At 28.6% G+C, this 23,787-nt stretch overlaps 1 protein-coding gene across 3 annotated transcripts in view; it reads right to left on the reverse strand.

The window, feature by feature from the left end:
* Nucleotides 1-23,787, reverse strand: part of Mekk1 (mitogen-activated protein kinase kinase kinase 4) — a 150,603-nt gene that overhangs the window by 16,512 nt on the left and 110,304 nt on the right. For all 3 annotated transcript variants that reach the window (XM_075359507.1, XM_075359506.1, XM_075359508.1), the window contains 8 exons: nucleotides 22,600-22,755; nucleotides 19,256-19,471; nucleotides 17,139-17,287; nucleotides 14,728-14,798; nucleotides 14,286-14,462; nucleotides 10,287-10,474; nucleotides 3,249-3,417; nucleotides 1,224-1,346 (listed from right to left, as the gene is read on the reverse strand). In XM_075359507.1, coding sequence (XP_075215622.1) covers nucleotides 1,224-1,346; nucleotides 3,249-3,417; nucleotides 10,287-10,474; nucleotides 14,286-14,462; nucleotides 14,728-14,798; nucleotides 17,139-17,287; nucleotides 19,256-19,471; nucleotides 22,600-22,755 — 1,249 coding nt within the window. The remainder of the gene's footprint in view (nucleotides 1-1,223; nucleotides 1,347-3,248; nucleotides 3,418-10,286; nucleotides 10,475-14,285; nucleotides 14,463-14,727; nucleotides 14,799-17,138; nucleotides 17,288-19,255; nucleotides 19,472-22,599; nucleotides 22,756-23,787) is intronic.

The raw sequence follows: 23,787 nt of genomic DNA on the forward strand, positions 1-23,787 counted from the left end.
TTAATCTTGTAACTTGTTAATCGCCGAGATTAGTCCTTTTCTACTCATGGGCTGTTTTCATAACACTGCTCTAAAATTAACCTAAAGCAAGTTACTTCTGCAGTTATGTTTTAGGACTTCTTTGTAATTTCGTATTTTAAAGAAAGCTTATTTACTAAAATGAACTCTATTTATATTACTACTTATTTCAATTTGATTATTGTAATTAACTCTTTTTGTACTAGAATATTACTGTGGCCTTTTTCTACACTAAACTAGAATTACATGTTTTAATTATTTAATACTAAGCTTGATGTTCATAAATTAGAAAAGGCCAGTGCCAATAATAAGATTTACTGTAGTTTATTTACTAAGTTAATGACATTTGTTCATTGCTAATTTTTCAATATTACAGCATATGTCAGTAATTCAATAGTTTTCCAGTCATACTATGTTCATTGATGCTATGTTTTTCTAAGTACATAATTGTAAATAAGTTGTTTTATGTTCTCTTGTTTTCAGGCTTTTTTATATTGTAGATTTTCAAAATGTGTATTTGAAAAATGTATATTTATGTATTTTCTCATTTAATATCATTATTCATATGTTGATTCAGCTGATATTTATTAAATTATGTTAATTTCATAATTTCTTTTTATTTTTTAAGGTTATGATTTGTTTTTTGTTAACTTTACCCAACAAGAACAATTAATGATATTGCAGCAACTTTATTTCAATTAAATTATTCTACTTCACTATTGCCGCTATTCCTCTATCTTTTTTAATATCACAGGTCACATCAAAATGAGTAAATATTTAAAGAGGTAAAAACTTATGAGCCTGGAGGTTACTGGGAAATTCCTAATAAAACAGCTGAAAACAGAAATGCACGGATACAACTGATAAAATAAAAAATCTAAATAATTGCCTGTTAGCCTCCGGTAACTACCGTTTTAAATAATTCTTCAGAGGATGAATGAGGATGATATGTATGAGTGTAAATGAAGTGTAGTCTTGTACATTCTCAGTTCGACCATTCCTGAGATATGTGGTTAATTGAAACCCAACCACCAAAGAACACCGGTATCCACGATCTAGTATTCAAATCCGTGTAAAAATAACTGGCTTTACTAGGACTTGAACGCTGTAACTCTCGACTTCCAAATCAGCTGATTTGGGAAGACACGTTAACCACTAGACCAACCCGGTGGGTACACAGTTAAACTCAATACAATTAAACATACCTTGTGTGCCGACAAATCCTTGAAGTTCCCCAGGCACTGTAGTATGTGCTTTAATCTTTACTGCAGAACCAAAATCACCAAGTTTTAGACAGTTACCTTCTGCTGTTAGGAAAATATTTGCAGCTAGAAATACACAACAAAGAAAAAATATTAAACATTTAATCTGTTCAATGAATTATTTTTATTTTATCTTAAATAATTTATATTTCAGCATCAAGCTGGCATATTTTATATATAAACAATGAACAGTTTTCAAATAATTCCATATTCATTAACATTTTTCTATGAAATAACATTAGTTTCATTATGAAATTGTCTATATTTTTGAAATAAATACCATCTAGATAATACTACTAATATGAGACGTGTTTTTAAAGTACGGTCTCTTTTGATATAAAAACAAAACAGTAAAATATGAACAAACTTTATTAATTACACATAAAAACTATATTTAATTACTAGTTTTCAATATAGCTCCTTCAACTTCAACATAGTTTTCATAGCATTACACTACCTTCTTCATTTTCTCTATAAGAAATTCCACCATCAGTGTGACTTAAACCAGGTAGTAAAGCCATTTTTCAATCAGTTGTCACTGTCAAACCTTTGTAAGACATTGGTTAAGGTAAAGAAAAAAAAATGACTGGGAACTAATTCAGGACTATAGGGTGGATAATGGACTATTTTCCAGAGAAAATTTTCTAATCGCCTCATCATCTGAATTGCTTGCTATGTGGGCTATTTTATACACAAAATCCTGTGAGATAGCATACCACTTTGTTTCTTTTTAACAGCTTTTATGTTAAGTTCTTAACATTTTGCAACGCATATCGACATTCACAATAGTTCCACAATCACTAAATTCACCCTTTTTTGTCCCAAAATTAGTGGCCTTAATCTTCTTTACTGAAGATTCTTGTTTTGAGTCTAGAAGATGATGAATGCTGCCATTGCTTCGACTGCTCCTTATCTAGATTTTCAAATAAGAAATCAGGTTTCACCTCAGGTATGATCAAACAATTCATCACCTTTATTTCATAATGTTGTAAAAATTCATCTGCAAGCATGCAGCACAATTTTTTCTTGTATGTGTCGGTTAACATCTTTCATACCCATCCAGGACATATTTTCAAATTTTTTCATCAACTTTTCAATGAAATCATCATCTGTTATCATCGATAGGCAGACACTGTTTTTCATCATGAATGTTCATTTGCCCTTTTTGAAACCAACAGTTACTGTCTTACTTTAGCATCATTCACATTTGGCCTGAAAACACTGCAAATTTTGCCTGTAAATTTCAACCGCAGAATTGTTCTTTGCCAACAAAAATCAGATTACTCCTTATGCCACACACTCAGCAGTATCACAAACTGTAGCACTCATTATGAACAGATGAATACAAACAACTAATAGCAAAATGACTACACTATTGTTCCAAAAAGGTGACTATTGATTGAAATAACTGTGCTATGCAAGCCCCATATGTTTATATTGTAATATAGGCAGCAAATTCAAAACGAACCTTTCTTTAAAAACATGCCTCGTATGATAGCTTTCTACTTGTTAACTGTTTAAAAAATTTTGCCTGTTTTCCCATTCTTTAATAATATTAACTAATACAAATAGTAACATGCTTGTTACATTAAATAAAATTCATTATAACAAAAAGTAAAAACAAACAAAAAAAAACTAATACTTAATTATAATACAAAAACAATTATTTTGAATTCCTTTTCTTTTACAACAAAAATCTAACATTCACTGAAAAAACAATTTCAAAATATGTAAAATGTTTTCAGAAAAAATTACTATTTTTAAAGAATGAAACCATTTCTACAATTAAAGTGATTAATTCTTTTAATAGAATGGCAAAACAGCTTACAGCAAAAGAGTATATCTGTGATATTACCTACCATCTGAACCTAAAACAAATCTTTAGGATACTAATGACTAAATAATTACAAGATGGAAATTTTTTTAAATATTATTAAAATTTTATAAATGAATATAAATTTCACTTACTTTTAATATCTCTATGAACTATTGAATGCTGATGTAGGGTAGCAACAGCTTTAACAAGTTGATTGGTATACCTACGCACTAGTGGTTCAGGTAAACCAGATTCTGTAGCTGCAACCAAACTTTCTAATGTACCTTGTGTACATAACTCCATAAATATCAACATCTCATCCTAAAACATAAAAAAAAAAAAATAAATAAAAATACAAACTGAAGTAATGTATCAACAATTCAAGTACATGTTTTTAATTTATCTTTTCTCTTTCTTTTTCACATACACATATTACTTTACTGAAATTAATCTTTATAAGATTCATATTATTCCTCTGCTGTACTGTTAAATTACATTAACACAAATTTAGTGATATTGAAAATTAATAAAGATGATATAAAATTAAATATATTAAAATAATATTACATATATAAACAAAAAAACACCAACTATCAGAGCCTAACAAACACAACCTTCCTTACTCGCGTTGTTTAACAATCAATGAAATTTTTTGAAAAACTTTCAAAACAAATACAAGTTTCAAATCAATGTAAAAGTAGTAATTTACAGATATAAAAAGCAGTAAAAGAATAAAGCAATAAACTGAAGTTTTAATTTGTGGGCCAAGGAATAAAAATGGTTAGTGACACACAATTTTAATAACTACATATACTACTGCAAACAGCATCAAAGTTGGTCCATTGGTATCTTACTGGTCCACTGGGAATGGAAACACAAAATTTTCTCCATGTAGTGCAGCATTTTCATAATACTATACAGAAAATTATGGTATAATTTAATATTTCATTAATATTATATATTGTACTTAATCTAATAACTTATTTCTATTTTTAAATAAAATTTATTTTATATCATTTTTAGTGCAAAGTGGATCAAAGTCTTTTGTAAAGCTATCTTTAAATTTCTCAGTTCCAGGCTTCTTAAGTATTTCTATGGAATTTAGGGAACTAGAATTAATTTAAAATGGCAACTGCAATTAATATTATTACTTTAAAAGACTAATTTTTCCTTTAATTATTCATTTTACTACAAGTCGAAATACTACGTATAAGTAGAGAAGTTAGGCAGTCTAGTCTGCAGAATTGGCTCTGATATGATTTTTTCAATTAAAATTATTTTCTTTCTTTCAAAGATCATTTTAGATAGATCAACTTCCATAACAGCTAAGTAATTTTGAGATGTTTAAATACAGTCAAACTTCCACAATCAAAAATTTCTGTACATTGAACTTTTTTTTTAGGAACCTTGAATTTTTATTAGAAAAAAAAATTCTGTATATCAAAAAAATTTCTATATATCAAATAACAATTTTCACACAAAAAAAAAACGTATTGCAGTCAAAAAGCACCTATGGATTTCATTCATAAGAAGGAATATAAATTAAACAAGAAAAAAACTTGCTTGACTCATTCTTACTGCAATAGAAATTCATAGAAGACCATAAGATTATTTAAAATAAGCAATAAACACTTGCGGGTGAACTCATAAATTATTCTTAGCTTCTATTATATGAATCCCTTTCCTAACTTGGAATGAGATTTTTACTTTAAATTCAATTTAGTTTTGGATCTTATAGTAAACATGGCCCTGAAATGAAAATTTTTTAAGTATGAAAAAGAAGTTCAGCTTAATAAGACATTGTAAGCAGGATGAAAAATAAAGACATGACAAAAAAGTATGAAATTTGACAAGTACGATATCAACAATTTTGAGAAATAATGATTCAGTTATTAAAACCTTTTGAGAGTTAGAAGAGATTGGAGACTATTTAAATCTTTGTTATTTAACAAGATCAATGAAGCAGTATTGAAATGGTTAAAAATGATATAAGACAAGAACCTGCTTGTGACTGGGCTGTTTATTAAGGATAAAGAAATTCTTTATGCTGTAAATTTGGGAATTTCCAACTTCCAAGCCAGCTCTGGATGACTTGATAAATTCAAAAGGGGATATGGCATTCAAGAAAAGGTAATAACGGGTGAAAGTGTTTGTGTTTCAGATACACAATGTTCTCAATGGCAAAAGGTCCCAACAATATGCAACATGGATGAAACTGATCTTTAATTCAATTGTTTGCCAAATAAAACAATTACTTTCAAAAACAATAAATGTTTAAAAGGAAAGCGTAGTAAGTACCAAATCACAGTTACGGTTTATCTGAACGTGACTGTTAAAGGAGAAATTAAAACGTCTTCTGACAGGAAAATGTAAACAGCCGTATCGTTCCAAAGGTGTGAAATCACTTGAAATTGTCTACGATTTTAACAAAAAACACAGATGACCAGAAAAACTTTTGAGAAATGAGTAACTAATTGTTGGGTAAAGTTAACAAAAAACACACAGCTAGTATTTGCCAAAAGAAATTGGACTTTATTGAAAGTGTAACAAATGAACTTATGTTATAATCATAACCTTAAAACATAAAAGGAAATTATGAAATTAACATAACTTAATAATACTTAACATATCAGCTGAATCAACAAATGAATAATGATGTTAAATGCAAAAATACATGAATAAACATTTTTTAAATACACAATGTAACAGAGCCTGAAAATAAGAGAACATAAAACACCTTAATTTCAAATTAGATAATTAAAACATAACATCAATAGAAAGTGGAACTGAAAAACAGTTGCACTACTAACATATACCGTACTATGAAGATTAGCAATGAACAGATTTCATTTGCTTAGAAAACATTAATTACAATAATTTCAGTATAGAAGGCGATAATTACAATATGATCACATTAAAATAAGTAATAATATAAATGGAGTTTATTTTGATAGATAAGCATTCTTGAAAATACAAAAATCACAAAGTCCTAAAACATACCAGCACATCAGGAGTAATTTGCTTTAGGTTAATTTATGAGAAGTATTATGAATACAGTGCATAAGTAGCAAAGAATTAATCTCGGCGATCAACGAGTTATACACAAATAAATTATAGAGTTAATTACAATAACAAATCGTAATAATTAAACATGTAAAATAGGTAAGCCACCTATCATGATTGCACTTAAGTGAATAAATGGTTTTCTTTTAGCTAAACTTGAAATCGAAAGGCGTAAGGTATGATGAACTGAATGTTCCACAAATTTCAATGATAAAATCAGTGTTTAATGTAATAATGAAAATTGAACTTGCCTGTAGCACACAAATAATATCAAGAGACGAACTCGTGAATGAAGATACATGAATACATACAGTAATCCTGGGCGTAGTCTGCACTGGTGTATCAGGAATACAGAGGCGTGATGTGGTTTAGTGGTAGAATAATACGTAGCATCTCAGATGTGTAGCGACGAGTTTGGAGATTCTGCTTGGATGAGAATATTATCACCAAGTTTGCAGGAGAACATGGCCATAGGCGACTGTACTGGAAGAATGTTGGATCTACTCTGCCGAAAAGATGGCGTGAAAGAAAAAAGGGGGAAACCAGATCCAGGTAGTGGACAGGAGAGAGTGTGTGTAAAAAACAAGAGATGTGTGCATGTATTAGTATGGGAATGAATGAATAACGGGTGTATGAAAAGGGTAGTCAAAAATAATTCGATAAATGAATACCCGCAGTCACTAAGAATGACGGAGGGAGACAGTCTGGCTGGCTCCAGAAGTGTCGAACACAAGAACAAATAATAAAACAGGTACAAATGACAAGCCCAAAAATGCGAAACATAGTAAAATTTAACATTCCTGTAACAAATAACAGGACCCAACCCTAGCTTGGAATTCATTGAAAATAACGGAAAATTTACGCTAAGCAGCGTAAACACTAATTGATAAACGAATTATCAAACAAACAAGAAAAGTACTTCTTTTTATGGTCAATTACCCTGCCCATCCTAGTTCAGTTGAATGAAAATTGACTAGCGTTAAGCTTATTTTCTTCCTGCCTAATGCAACTACTAAATTAAAACCCATGGACCAAGGGGTCATTTCAAAAATTTGAAAGTTCATTACCAAAATCAGATTTCAAGCGCTTGATCTTTGCATCTGAAAATGACAAATCTACAGAAAAAAGTAAATCTTCAAATATGTATAAGCATATTAGCCAAAGGGAGAATGATGTGTTACACACTATAATAAAAAAAGAGTTTTGCTAAAGCTGGTTTTATAGAAGAAATTTATGAAGAAAATAAAAAACAAGATGTACAGCAAACAGACACCAAAAATACAAAAGAACTAAAAAAAAATCTTGTTTTATTTGGAAAAATAAATGACAGTATTGAATTCAAGCAATTTTTATACATGGATGAGAACTTACTGGGCAGCTGAGTACCCCAACGATCAGGAAATATTGGAAGACTGCTTTGAACACAAAGATGATGATGATGATCATGATGACAATGAAGATGAAATATTTAAAAAACCATCAACAAAACCAATAATGTAAGCATTTCAAACTGTCCTTCACAGCTTGATATTAATTCCTAATGTTCCTGAAGAAATTTTTACCTAACTGAATAAAAGTGAACATTATGAAACGTATTCAGCAAAACATTATGTTCAACAAGATATTAGCAACTGAATAAAAATAAATAAATAAATAATCCAAAAATAAATAAAAATTTTGTCTATTCTTTGTACATGAACATACATTTTTTAGTACATTGTAAGCAAATATGAAAATCACATACATATTAGTATATTTTTTCTTCGATAGTTTAATTTTTACTTCCTTGTACGAAGTAAAGGAAGTATTGTGATAACAAAAAATTTCGGTTTTCAGATTTCAACGGAAATATCAATTTTGATCATACCTGAATCCATTTTAACTAGTTTCGGCGTGACATATGTATGTATGCAGATACGTACATATGTATCTCACGTAACTCAGAAACGATTAGACGTAGGATGCTGAAATTTTGGATTTAGGACTACTGTAACATTTAGTTGTGCACCTCCCCTTTTGAATGCAATCAACTGAATTAAAAATGTCCAAAAAAGCCCAAAACCCCAAAAAATTGGATTTTGGACTTTTTCTTAACTACAGTAATAAGCCCACATTGAAAGCTTTTCAACAATATATCATAAGTGGTACTTATTTTCATTGATTCCAGAATTATAACCAAATGAAATTTTAATTAATGAAATATTTGGGTCATAAAAGAGGAAGGCATATCGGTTTGAATCAGACATCTCTTTTTTTTTAACTTTAAATATATTTATTTATTATTAATTACTAACCTCTGAGTGTAAAAAAATGTTTACAATGAATAATAATTCAATAATAACAATAAAAAAATATATGAAAAATATCAGAAGTTATTAATGAGATAAAATTTTATGTACTTTTTATTTTATAAAAAGGTGTATATGTAATTTAATAGGCGTACAAGGAAGTGATATGGTATTAAGTCTTCATATTTTTTTTATTAAGTCTTCTTTAACCCTAAAAAATAAAGTATACATAATTGTTTTTCGTAAGAAAATGACAAAAGATTTACAATATGTATTCTTGTATATCGAAATTTCTATATATCAAATTTTTTTCCAAGAACCTTCAAGTTCAATATATAAGGTTTGACTATGATATATATATATATATATTTTAATACAATTTTGGTTCAATCTGCAATTTTTTATTTATATAAATAATCGATCAGAGAATTTGTATTAAATTTTGCTATAAGAATAGAATACAGTGTAGCAATGTTAAAAATGTTAAATATTGCTTTTGGTGAGTCTGCTATGAGTAAAGCAAGGGTTTATGAGTGGTATAAGTGTTTACAAGAAGGTTGTGAAGATATTGAAGGTGATGAGTGCCCTGGACGCCCCAGCACATCAACAACCAATGAAAACGTGAAAAAATAGAAATAAATGATTATGAATGAACACCATATCACAATCAGAGAAGTCGCTGATGATGTTGGGATATCAACTGGCTCATGCCATGAAATTTTTTCAGATGTTTTGGGTATGAAACGTGTGACAGCAAAATTTGCAAAGATTGTTGAATTTCAAACAACAGTGGTAAATGGAACTTGCTCTATAGTCACTAAATGAAGTCAACAACGATGCAGAACTACTGAAATACATCATAACAGGTGATAAAACATGGGTTTATGGATATGATGTCAAAACTAAGGCTCAATCGTCCCAGTGAGTCATTCTGGATCACCAAGACCGAAAAAAGCTCAACAAATAAGGTCGAATGTGAAGGTTATGCTCACAGCGTTCTTTGAGTTTAATGGCATAGTGCATCATGAGTTCTTGCCACAAGGTCAAACGATCAATAAGGAGTATTACCTACAAGTTCAACGCCGTTTGCATGAACCAATAAAAAAAAAAACCACCTGGATTTGTGGCAAAATAATTCATGGTTTTGCATTGTTTATCAATTTTTAGCCAAAAAAACACTGCAATGATACCCCAGCTGCCATATTTGCCCAGACTTGGCCTAGTGTGATTTTTTTTATTCCCAAAAATAAAGAGAATTTTAAAGGGCTGTCATTTTAAAAGCATAGATGAGATTAAAAACGAATAGCTGAAAGAGATTAACAGTAATCCAAAGATTAAGTTCCAGAAGTGTTTTGGGGATTGGAAAAAGCGCTGGCATAAATTTATAACATCTAATGGGGAATATTTTGAAGGGGATAATATTAATGTAGACAAATAAATAAAATTCTTTCCAAAAAACAAAAATTCTCGTTACTTTCTGAACACACATTTCACATCTATATAAATAACACGCAGAGATAAATAAATAAATTTTTTTTTTTAATTATTATTATTATGATTAGGTTGCTTATTTATACAAAATACTGTATTTCATATTTAATGATGAAATATATTACATATAATGACAAAATGTAATAATTTTCTTAATGTGTAATAATATTTAGCAAAATGTTATAAAATAAATTAACTTGTAGAAGTGAGTATTAGTGATCATTTATTTGTTCAGTTTTAAAGCCCAGTGATTGTTTCTACTCTGACTTTGGCACAGGCACAGTTGACATAAACTTTGATAAACAAAAACTATGTTATATATTGATCTGTATTTTCTTATTAATTTACCTTGTGAATTTCAACTCCATAATATCTAACAAGATGTTCATGATTTATTCCTTCAAATATTTTTATTTCAAGGGCAACATTTTGAATTGTGCGACGATCATTTGGTTGCAGAACAATTTCTTTAACAGCCATCAATTCACCTGTGTGATTATTAACTGCAGTATATACTTTACCAAATCTCCCTTGACCTGCAAAAAAAAATTAGCAATATACTCATTAAAAATAAAATTCCTCTTTTACATTAAGACATATTTGATGAAATTCAGATTTATTAACCTGTTCATGAATAATACTTTAAAATTAATATTTTCAAAATTGAAATTGTAAATAAGTTTTAAAACTATCACACCTATCAATCTTAGGACCCATCATTTTCAAATTATAATTCTGAAAATGTGTTGTCATCTCAAAACAACTTGGAGGAAGATTCAGCTTTGAAATTTCAAAATTATGTTTTTTCTGATCTCATAATTAACAGTTAATTTCAACCTTTTCATACAACAAGAATGGCAAGCAATACATGGGCTCCAAAACAGGTTAATCACCTGTTTTGATTTTGATGCTTCATTTCATCCATCATGTACATCATTATAAATTACCTAGAATTATGAAAAAATTCAGATACACTTTTAGCATGCGATCATCTTATCTAAAAGTAATATTTAAATTAGCACGCAACAGAAAAGAATTGGAATTCTAAATCAAATGAAAAAATAACAGAAAGTGATAAATGGAAAAAAGGCCATAATTAAAATATGAAAGCATATTATTATTAAGCAAATTTAAACAAATTTTTTATTTATTTAATTTTAATAACAAATTTACTATTCTCAACAGAAAGAGATGTTCTATTAAGCTGTTTTTCACATGCTTTAATCAGTTCAGAAATGTTTTTTTAAATGCATGTGGAATTTTACTAAAATTCAAGGAAATTTTGGCTAAGAAAATATGAAGTTAAACTAATATATATTTAGCATTAGAATAACATTTTATGTAGACCAGTAACATCAAAGCATTAAAGTTATGAAATAATGGCAGTTATTGTATGATAATTTTTAGATCTTTTTTACTTTAGGCATAAAATTATTTTTTCTAACAAAAAGCACCAAAACTAATTCCTTTTTATCCTGTTAGGTTTGAAATCAAGAATCAGTTCTAAAAACAGTCCTTAAATTACATCTAGATAACACATTTGATGGCTGAATGATCGTAAGAGGAATGACATACAAAAGTACTGACCCTGTGGCACCTGCAATTTTTTAACCCTAAGATGGAAAAAGTCTGCACAAATCTGCAATTGGCCTTTAACATTATAAGGAATTGGCTACCCTATTAGCTGCTAGAATAATGTACCATAATCATCTAATATAAACTCACTGGTACATTGGTACATGTTCAGAAATTACAATTTCAAGAATAAGAAAATGGGGAGATAAAAGGAGAACTACATCAGACGATGGGAGTAATTTACAGCATTAAGCAAGATCAGATAAAAACATTTAATTTTACATGAGCATCAACAGTAAAAGATCCAGGAGATTAAAATTATTACCCAATTCTATCAATTATGTATTCCAAAAATAATCTGCCTTTCTTCATCATTAGATAATTAGAAACAGTGATTTACCTGCTATGTATTAAAGTATATAAAATGTATTTTAAAAATTTGTTAAAATAATTATAGTTTTTTTATAATGTGGAAATGGTGTTAATTTATCATAAATATTGCCACCCGTAGCAAAGTCAAAGTGAATATTTAGTAATATACAGGGACTACTAGTTTAAAAAAAATAAAATTAAACCTTAATGACACCTTTTTTTAAAAAAAAAAAAACACTGATATATTGCAATAATCTTAAGCACAATAATAATAATGGTTGAAAGCAATCTGACAAAATCATAAATCACTGCTGAAAACAAAAAATGCATTCTCAGGAAAAAGAAGCATCTCAATTTTCAAAGAAATAAAAAGGGAATCTAAAAATATTAGAAACAGTATGTAAATTGACTTCAACACAATTAAAAAAAGATTCCCAAATATACTTAACGGATGTAAGAGAATTATTGAGTACTAATGGTAATTTTTTCTGATTTTTACAGTAAAAGTAGTAAACTACTATTATTACAGTAGTTTTTTTAAAGTTTTCCTGAAATTTTTATAATAAAATTTACTGCTTAGGTGCTGTAATGTAGTAAACACAACTGCTGCCATTAAGACATTGTGTAACAGCTGATGGCAGTATTCATGAGTTTCAAACTAGCCTGTAAGGTCATAACTTGTACACATTGAAGAAAGATCAGTTATCGTTTACTATTTCCCTCTGCTTTTAACTTCTTGGATATTGAGATATATTCTATAAATCGATTTTCAAATGATAAAGAGGCCTCAAGAGCCTCTTTGAAAAAGATTGAGTAAGATTTCCACTTTCAGATAGTAACTCGCTTATTGCAATTCTATAGCTCAGTGATTGAGAATCATGTAATTCAGTTGTGTAAGTCAAATCACAACTGAATTAAAGTTCATATGAAGATTCTTTTTAATGCTGTGAATGTGAGTTTAGATTATCACAGTTTATTGTTTTATAGGAAAATACTAAATCCTTATGTAGGATTTTGTATGACTACAGAGTTTTACCAAAATCTAAGAATGTCTGGACTGAGGAAATTAAATGAAGAAAGAGAAATGTTTCGTTGTCAGAAAAGAATAAATACAGCTGATTCTCACCAGAAAAGAGTTATAAAAATGTGTGGCAAAATCTCACAAAATAAAAATACTTGTTTTGCTTCATAATTTTACTAAAACACAAGTTTATCAGTTTGTTGTGTTTTAGATTACAGTAAAATCACATCAAAAATTTCTTGCGTAATAAGACTGCCATAACTTCTCATACATGTGTGAACTGGAGTTCATACCTTCATGAAATTTGGGTGTACAATGCATTGTTGTGAAGGAGTAACTGTAAAAACAGACAAAGCAAGAATATGTCAGAAAAATAAGAGACGTAACTGGACTTTGGAGGTACTGAGCGTGGCAATAAAAAGTGTTTCTTTATTTTAGTTCCACTCACGGATGTGAAACTTTATCTTCAATAATCAAACAGTACATTTTACCAGGCACTACTAACAATAGTGGTTGGAGGTCTTAATTTTTTGCAATTCAAATATTACAATCACCTAACAGTAAACCACTCAGTAAACTTTATTGATCTGAACACTGGGGCTAATATGATGAAATAAATATGGCATGAAGTTTCGGTAAATGTGACTAAACATGATAATCAAAAGCACAATTTAGTCGAATATCTGGTCGAATTCAAGTTCCACAGTCCGAAAAGCTTAAAAAAACTCTGGTGCTCAGAATCATTGTAAAGTAGGCAAATACAGCCTTTGACAGACAATTTAGAAGCAGCCAGACATACAACCTCTGAAGGAAAATTCTGAACCTTCTGAAGAAGATTTTTTAACGTTAGTTAAGCATGATTTTATCAGTTCCAGACCCAAAAAAAATGTTTTTTTATTATGTGTATTCGGTTATATAAATATATCAGAGAGTTTAAAGGTAGAGGAAATTGTAAACAATATCAGACTGATTTACAATAATATCAAGTACAATGAAAAACTATTATTGTAGCCATTCATCAAGTCATATCTACAATATTTTCGGTATTGAATACTTTAGCTTACTGAAATAAGATTTAGTTGGCAAACTAAATAAAACATCTTTAGTCATTATTTTAACATTAAGTGAATTTTAGAAACCCAAAATAAAATGTTAGTATCTATTTCTTAATTTATTAACCTAAATAAATTTTTAAATATCAGATGAAAAAAATTATGCTAAAATTTAACTTCAAGTATAAAATAACATAACCATTCGTTACAAAAAACATATTTCACAAGTAGTCTACGCAGATTAAATCAAAGAACAAAATTACTAAATAAAAGTTATCGATTTTAAATAACTAAATTAATTACAGTAGAAAAAATCAACAAACTTACCAATTTTCATACCACGCTGCCAACTGAAGTTGACAGTTCTAGGGCGAATAAAATGCCTTTCAGAAAACGGAGTAGTAGCAACAACATTTCCAATTAGACTATTAGCTCGTAACTTTCCTTCCAAACTCTGATCTAGCTCATTAATAGCATTCTCTACTCGCTCGCTTCTGGATATTTCTAATTTAGAACAATCAAAAAAAGGTTTTAAAATTAAATAATATTGAAAAACAACTTGTACATAAAACAATTCCTTTCATTTAAGAATCACAGAACAAATGAATATCGAAAAATTTAATCATAAAGCATAAATCATGAATTTAAAAATACTCGAGAGAAGCTGTCAGTAATAACTACTATTAGTAATTACCATAAAAGAATAACAACTTTATTAACACTAATTACCATTTTCAAAATATTAAAATTAATTTTATAATTAACTTACTTCTTGAACAGCGTTGAGGATGCCGAGGAGTCCATGAAAGTTCTCTATTTAAATCTATTGAATTCCCACTACTGTAAATTAAAATAAAATGTAAAATTAAAATAGCTAAAAACGTAATCTCCATTAAACATATATTGAAATAATTAATCAATTATAAATTAATATTAAGCAGGGCATAGCTACTGCATTAATGAAAGCATTATTATAATTATTATATTACAGTATATTCCAAATATCAATTTTACATAAATTTTATATTAAATAATTGATATTTTTAATATCAATTTTCAGTAATAAATAAATCTTTGATTCTTTTAGTTATAGGTTTTGAGTAGCCGAAAAGATTATACAGTATAAAAGTTTGTTTTCAGTTCACATCATACAAAGTAACAAGAATTTTTTTTTAAATACAATAAAGTAGAACTTAACCTAAATGGATAATTTAAAATGTTAAAATCTCTATTATCCTATTCAAGATGATTACAAAGAGTTGGGTAAGACAGTATTGATAATACATCAAGCTTAAATATGATGCATGCTGATGAAGTAATAAATTAAAAGTGCATGCAGGATAATGTTAAATACTTCTGTGGTAGATTGTCTTACCCTAAATCAATCAACTCTAAAATGTGGGCAATGACAAAAAATTATGAATAACAGTTAATAGCTTTGAAGTAGAATACTAAGATGTGTATTTCATAGGATTAGAGAAAGTAATGAATGCATAGAAGGTACAATAAAGAATTGTATAGCCTGCCGTACAAATATCATAATCAACATACAACTAAAAAACCTAAGATAGACAGACCATATATCCACACTGATATTATGTAGCTTCTGAAATAGAGTAAGCTGGAAATGCAGAGTGTATAAAAAAGGAAACTCCATGCCAGTCTTATTTCTATGACAGTCATATCGGTCATGATGGACTAATCCAGTAATCTGTAGCTAGGAAAACGATCAAACAAATGGACAGCACAGGCTTTGGATAGGAACAACTGAAGGCACTTATTAGAGAAAACCAAAACTTGCAAAGGGATATAACCAAAAGAAGAAAAGTTAAAACAATAGACTGTCCAAAAATAATCCGGTCTTGTGCCTGCTGCATTTGAAGGAAAATATGAACTCTCACTTATATTTTGATATAATGTTCAGATATCATTTGCGATACACGAGAGAACATTTATTCTTGGGAGTAAATGACTTCAATTTGCAGAGATTATCTAATTCATTGTAATTTAAATTATAAAATTTCTGAACACCTATACACTAACTCCTTGCCAATTTATAATTTTTCAATCAATATACCCCGTATGAAGGACACTATCAACAAAATCTAACAGTTTTTAAAATTTCATTTAAAACATTTCTGTTAGTGTGCATAAATAAACTAAATAATTGAAATAAAATATTAACTGTGCATAAAAGGATTGCAATATCAACATCACTCATCAGCATATCAACCAATTTTAATATTTCATAATTAATATTATTATTATTACTTCTATACAAATTTCTAGAAGCTTTTTTTATATTAAGTGAGACATACTAACAAATCTATAATTATACTTGATAATTCATACTACATTACTTATCATATATATAAATAAATGAACATAATACATACAACACTTCAGTAAAGTGGCATGACACATCGACCGAAACATTATTAGGATCAAGCAAATGCTTTGGATTGCATAAACAAAGTGTAATTAGACAAAGCTAAATGCAGCATTCTCATTTGATTATAGAAAATCAGATTTATACTACAACAGAAACAAAACATTGCAGATTAGAAAAGATAACACTACAAAAAATGCAAACAGTATTATAGCAGTAGCATTTTTTTCACATCTGTTTCCAGTGAAATGTTAGAGAACAAAGTGTTACAGGATTAATAGATCCCTTTAAACTAAATGTTTTGAGTTCTTGTTTGGGCAACTTTCTGAAAGGAAGATGTAAAATAAAAACAAATTGATAAAAGATATTGTTAATACAAATAAAAAAGAAACCTATAATAAATAATTTTAAGACAATAAAAAGTATTTACATTTTAGATTACTGGATTATTAGGATGCTTGTTTATACCTTATATGTAATTCACCCACTATTTATTTACGTGGGCAACCCTCAGATGATAAGAGTTCCTTGAATAGATTCAAAAACAAAGTTCTGACCTCATTAATTTCTAATAAAGAAGCCATATGTTAGCTACTAAAAGATGCCACCACTTTCTAAAAAGGATCTGACAGAAAAAGTTAAGAAAGTGAGAGGGTAGATGAATGGGATAATCAACCTACACAAGGACTTCCTCTGATTAGAATACTGTAGAGACTTCTGTGATTAACCATTTATTTGTATTTAATGTTAATTCCTAACAATGCAGCTGTAAAAAAAAACAAACAACAAACCTTCTAGAAGCAGGACGTTGTGATGGAGAGGGACACGGTGAAGCACCTCTTGAACGAGGCATTGCATAACATGGTGGTGAAGCAGTAGCAGGAGGTGTTGCTGTACCAATCACGTGGGATATGCACTCATCAATATTAGATTTCAATTCCTGCAATTGAAATAAATAACTATTTTTAACAGTATAAAAAATCACACACACACACACACACACACACACACACACACACACACACACACACACACACACACGCACACACACACGCACACACACACACACACACACACACACACACACACACACACACACACACACACAAATATATATATATACTGAGCACAATGAAATTAAGATTATTACAATATTTACAAACACATAAGATTTACGAGATAACCTAGAATAGGTCCTTGTCAAAGTTTATAGAATTGCTTATGATAAAATTATTTTAACAACTGTAAATCAGCTTTAAAAATATGCACAGAACTAACAGAATTCATAAAAAAAAATTTAAAACTTCCAACTACCAGTAATATTATTATGAGCACTTTTTCCAAAAAAAATAGATCTGTGACATACAGGTCAAACTTTATTAACATAAATTTAACATAATTTGTTAATAAATTTAACATAAACTTTATTAACGTGTAATAAAGTTGCACATCAACTATGATTATTGTGCCATGAATAAATCCAGATTATTCATGCTACACATCATATATACCAATCCTTAACTTAAGAATACAGACTTTCCTTCTTGTACATTTAGAAACTCAGGTAATCATTCTAACAGCTAGGGTTAGACACAAAACAATGTGACACTCCTTACATCTTATGCAAGTACAAGACAGGATATTTTATACACTTTTTCACAGATGTATTCATATACCGTAAAATTTATTATGAAGAGAAAATTCTGAAACCTGAAAAAAAAAAAATTTTTTCAACTTTTCTTCTAAAATCAATATTTTTGAGCAATTTATATTTTTGTGCAAAGTTATTATATAAAATAAAAAGAACTTTTTTAAAATGAAAAACAGAATAAACTGCTATTTTTAAATAATTTTTTAGAGAATAATTTTATTATTAATAAACCACAGCCACTTCTTTAAAGATATGTAGCTTTCAAAATAATCAGTGACTAACTATATCCCATAATTAAACTCTAAAAATTAATAGATTATATCCTTATAATATAAACTTTATTTTATGTTGGCCATCCTGAAAAATGGAATTGAACTAAACTTATGAGACATCTAGACCTGTAGAAAAATAAATCAATTTATTTGGTAACTTTTTTAACATTGTAAAATCGAGTACCTAAATGCACAAGTTAATTATGTTAAACTTAATATATCATCTGTGATTGTTAATAGTGCATTAATGTAACAAGGGATTCACTTATAGAAACTGAATATTTACTTAACATCCAAATTTTTATGAACAGTAATAATTTACAATCTTTTAAGTCCACAGTTATCCTTTAGGTAAACTGATAGAATTATTAAATTTTTTTAACTATATTATGTTGTTAGAAAACATTAATTTTCATTTAATAATATACTAATCTGAATGTAATGCTATTGGACTACAAGGAACAGGATATTCACTGCCATGTTATCAGACCAATTGGGTTTAATACAACCAGTAATAGAGAGAAAATATACACATACAGAATACTGCTATATCAACTGTATTAAGGATCCATCTAAAATATGATTAAAGAATCCAAAGGTTATTTATTGAAGATATAGTTGTTAGCAAGCAACTTAGACACAACAAAGAAAAAAGCACAACATTTTGATACTTATTGAATTACTTATTCATGACAAAGAAGAGACTAACTTGCTTTTACAATGGATACACTTCTTTAGTTATATATTTCTTCTGTTTAATTGATTTGATAAACTTTGCCATTAATGAAAAAATTCACGTGTCAATAGCTATTAATTCACATGGTATAGTTATTTTTTTAATTAAAAAATAAATTATAATTTTTTTAAATGTCGCTGATTCCACAGGTTGTTAAGAAATAAAATGTTCAATATACCAAGTAAATTAAATAACAAATAAAAATTATAAATATTAAACATATTTAATAACAATCAATATTAAACTCACTTCAAATTCTTCATCGGTCAAATGATTTGTAAGATGAGGATCACAAACGGTCATTAAAAAATCAAGTCCATGATTAGCCCATCTAGGTCGTAATCCACGACCTCTCTCACAACGTTCTTTTACAAAATGCATCCAATGATGAGCAAATACAATTAAATGTCTACATAGCTGTGATTTAGCTGCTCCTGTACCTAATCTGGACACTTCTTTCAAATACTATAAAAAAAAGAAAATTAATTAGAAAAATAATAAAAATAATGCTGTTACAATTTTAAAAAGAACTGGGTAGCAACTAATCACACAAAAAAGTAAAGGATGAATTCATAACACTAAGAATAATTCAAGGTAAATAAAGTAATGTATGGATAAATGCTAGCAATTTAACTATTATCTCTTTATAAAAAATTATTTTGTTTATTCTGAATAACTTCGAATAAATTCAAACTTCCTTCCAAAGAAGAAACAGTATCCATACATAACTGAAAAAAATAAATGATGTATATTTTATTTATGACTTCATCCATATTCTTTGTCATTCTGTTTCCGTAACAGCGAAAGGTAGCATTTTACTGGACACTGTAGTTACCAATTAGTAGTTACCAATAAGTAAAATTTCAAACAAATTGCAAATCAGTTTTTACCTAATTACTCCAAAATATTCCTAGAAAGAATTTATAAAAAATTATGAAAGGAAAAGGGGAACCATATTTATGTCAGTAGGTTCTTTACACCAGAATTAGCTGTAGGATCTTAATGAATATCAAGTCTAAACTTTTTCTTTCAATATTATCTAACAGCGATTTTATCAACCTTTTAGCTCCACAACTCCCAAAAAATAAAAATACATAATGAATATTTCACAACCCTCCAACCCATTGAAACCTAGTTAAAACTATTTAGCTGTGTTCATAGTAACAGGTATAATGTATGAAGTGTGCAAACATGAGCAATTAAAGGTTGCTACTTGATATGTAATTTGGTCTGCTTGCATAATATTTACTATGACAGCATCATGTTCGAACATGTGTATGATATATTTGAATACGTCATGCTTTCAGCAGTATAAAAGCGGCACAAGGGATTGCAGAATGTCAGTTTAGTTTTGAATGTGAAGCATGTGTCTGGTGGCTTTATTTAAGTTTTTAAAAGCATAGTTTCATTGAAAATAATAATTGAGGTTACAGTTTTTTAGTATGTGGTTTTTTCAATTAGATTCTTACGCAAAATGGATAAATTTGTGAAAAAAAAGGTGAGCCAGTGAATCGATTGGTAAAAAGACAAGTACAATGATAGTTATTTAAATTATGGTTTTACCTCATTGGATGGAAAGCCACAGTGTGCTGTTTGCTTTCAAATCCTATCCAATGAAAGCATAAAGCCATCAAAATTAATCTGACACTTGGAAACTAAACACCCAGATCATAAAAGCAAACCCTTGGAATTTTTCAAAAAAACGTATACTTTGAGAAATCAATAAACTTCTATATGTAAATCAAGTCATACTAATAAAAGTACCATTGAAGCATTTTATGTCATAGCATTAGGCATAGCTAAGATGTCCAAACCCCATTCAATTACAGAAAACCTCATACAGCCTGCTGGAATTGATATAGTCAGCGATCAATAGGTGCGGAAGAAAAAAAATTGAAAAAAATTCCACTTTTTAATGACACAGTATCAAGATGAGTCAATGACAAGCAAATCAATACCTATCATGCAATAGAATATGTCTTTTTGATGTTTTTACGAAGATACTAAAAACTATAATATAGATTGGATAAAATGTTTTGCAGTATGTAGTGATGATGAAAAGGTGATAACAGGAAAGAACAATAGATTTCTGAAAAAAATAAAAGATAGTCATATACCAAGGACAGAATACACAGTGCTTCCTTCACAGACATGCTCTTGCCACAAAACATATGGCAGAAAATTTCAAACAAATTCTTTGTAAAGCTGTAAAAAAGATTAATTTTATTAAAAATTAACCATTACAGATTAGGCTGTTTGCTAAACTATGTGATAAAATGGGCAAAAAGAAAAAAAATTTTTTTCCATCTAGAAGTCAGACAGTTATCACAGGAAGAGTGTTAACCCAGTAATTGGAATTTCAAGATGAATTAATAATATTTTTCCAGGATAAACAAATGCCATTCTCAATGTGTTTTTACAAAATAATGAGTATATGTTACTGTTGGCTTACTTACCTGATGTATTTTCGCATTTAAACGACTTGAATACAAATTTACAAAGACATGATAAAAACATTTTATTAATGACAGACAAAGTTCATGCTTTCATTAAGAAGCTTGATATCTGGACTAATCGCCTTCAAAGAAAAAATTATGATATGTTTCCACACACATCTGACAATATTGAGAAAAATTTGGGTGAAAAAGACACTATTATTCACCACAGTTTGAATAGCATGAAGATGCATTTGTGTTAGCTAAAACTTCAGTTGGCAGAGCATTTCCCAGAAAATAAAGATGATTTCTCAAAGAGGTGGGTACTGAATCCATTTAGTGAAAATGCTGTTGCAGCTGCTACGTTACCAGTCGAGATTCACGACCAGCTCATCAAAATGTCTGCCAATAAAATGTTACAACTACAATTCACATCTTTAGATACAAGAAGATGAATTAGATTTAGGTATAATTTAGCTTACTCATAGAAGTGAATATGGAAATTTAATCACAGAAGTATTGAAAATATTAATCCCTTTCGCCACATCTTAGCTCTGTGAAAAGGATTTTTTGTCTATGGTTGCAATAAAAACTAAATATAGGAATCGTCTTTTATTACTTGAAAACAATTTTCTTTTGTGTGTATCTAGCATAGATCCACATATGGAGAAATTTTAAATGGAAAACAAATGCAACCATCTTTAATTTATTTTACTTGTGTTCAAAGGTAAATTAAATGTTTATAATAAATGATTTTTTTCTCATCAAATAATTTCTTTATTGTTTACATATGAAGTTGTAGGCTAATTTCATCACCCTCAGGTTGAGAAATGCTAATCTTACAGTTACGTATCATATATAAATCATAGGATTATGATTTTAAAACAGGCTGTCAAATTCATTAAAATCAGTATAATTAAAATTAAATAAAGATTTCAAACATTGTCTATAACCCTCCTTTTATAATCAGGTGGCAATTAGAAAAATGTTCTTGCTTGCACATTTCAGAAAAACATAGTTTTACATTTCACACTTCTACTAATTTCCCAGTAGTTCATTTTTCTTTATTATCTCAAAAAATGGCTATAGGACAGCTCTTTAGTAGTTATAACTTTTAAAAAACCATATTTTATACATTTAATAAGTAATATTAGTTACCTCAAATCCAAATTTGAAAAACTGATGTAAAACCTCACGATATCTTGCTTGTAAAGACTGTTTATCAGATTCATCTAAATCATCAGGAACTATAAGCGACTTTTCAACCTCCAGGATTACATTAGTTAACTCTTCACATAAATTCAACACCTCCCTCTATCATCAAAAATATAAAATTAAAACCACGCAATACAATCATAATCATTAGAAATGATATAATAAAAAAAATTAAGCTCTTTAAAATTAAAAGTATACCAAATTCCTAGGGAAAAACACATCAGAATTTTTTATATTTTCATCGCATTAACTTTATTTGGTTAAAAACTATTTAGGAATAGAAAGGTTACCAACCAAATTCGAAGAAATTTTTCAATTAACATAAAATAAATGTTCAATTTCTATACATTCATTAAATAATAACAAACATCATCACTTATCAGTACCAACAACACTAATAAGAAGAGAAAATCAGAAATAAGATTTTTAATTATTTGAATTATATAAGATTTTATTTATTAACAAAACACTTTTATCATACTGACTTACTAATTAATAATATAGCTAGCTAAAATAGTTGTATGACTAAAGTTATTATGTAGTAACTGAGGAAGTAACTATGCAAAGAAATGAGATCTGTTGAAAAATTTATTAAATAGCATGTCAACAAAAACTCTGTAAAGTAGTCTCGCATAGTGGCATCATTCAGAATTAACCTGCCATTAGTTGCATTATCCTACCATACTAATTTATTCTGCTACAGCTGTTTGTTTACATGCAAGTAAATTTTGTTTTGTAATATTCAAGATTCTGATATTCATGAGCACTGAATCAAGATTAAATTTTGCATAATTAGGAAAATGTTAACAGAAACTCATGAAATGTGTGATCAGTGCATAAAACACAAACTGCTATGGGTGTTAAGTAATTTAAAAAAAAAGTTGTCAGTTTACAAATCTTGATCCATGTTTAAGATAGCCCTCAACATTGTGCATATTTATAGAATTTATGGCAATCCAATTTCCATTTGACAGTTTAAGAAAAGGCAAAGAGTACAATATATCAATGGATCATGTCACACAAAATGCCATTACGAGAAAATTACAAATGTATTGAGTAGCCGTAAAGTTTTTCCTTCTAAATGTATAAACACCAGTTAATACGTTGTTCTTGATTCACCACTCTTTCTTT

The sequence above is a fragment of the Lycorma delicatula genome, chromosome 3, assembly GCF_047948215.1.
Source record: "Lycorma delicatula isolate Av1 chromosome 3, ASM4794821v1, whole genome shotgun sequence".
Lineage (NCBI taxonomy): Eukaryota > Metazoa > Arthropoda > Insecta > Hemiptera > Fulgoridae > Lycorma > Lycorma delicatula.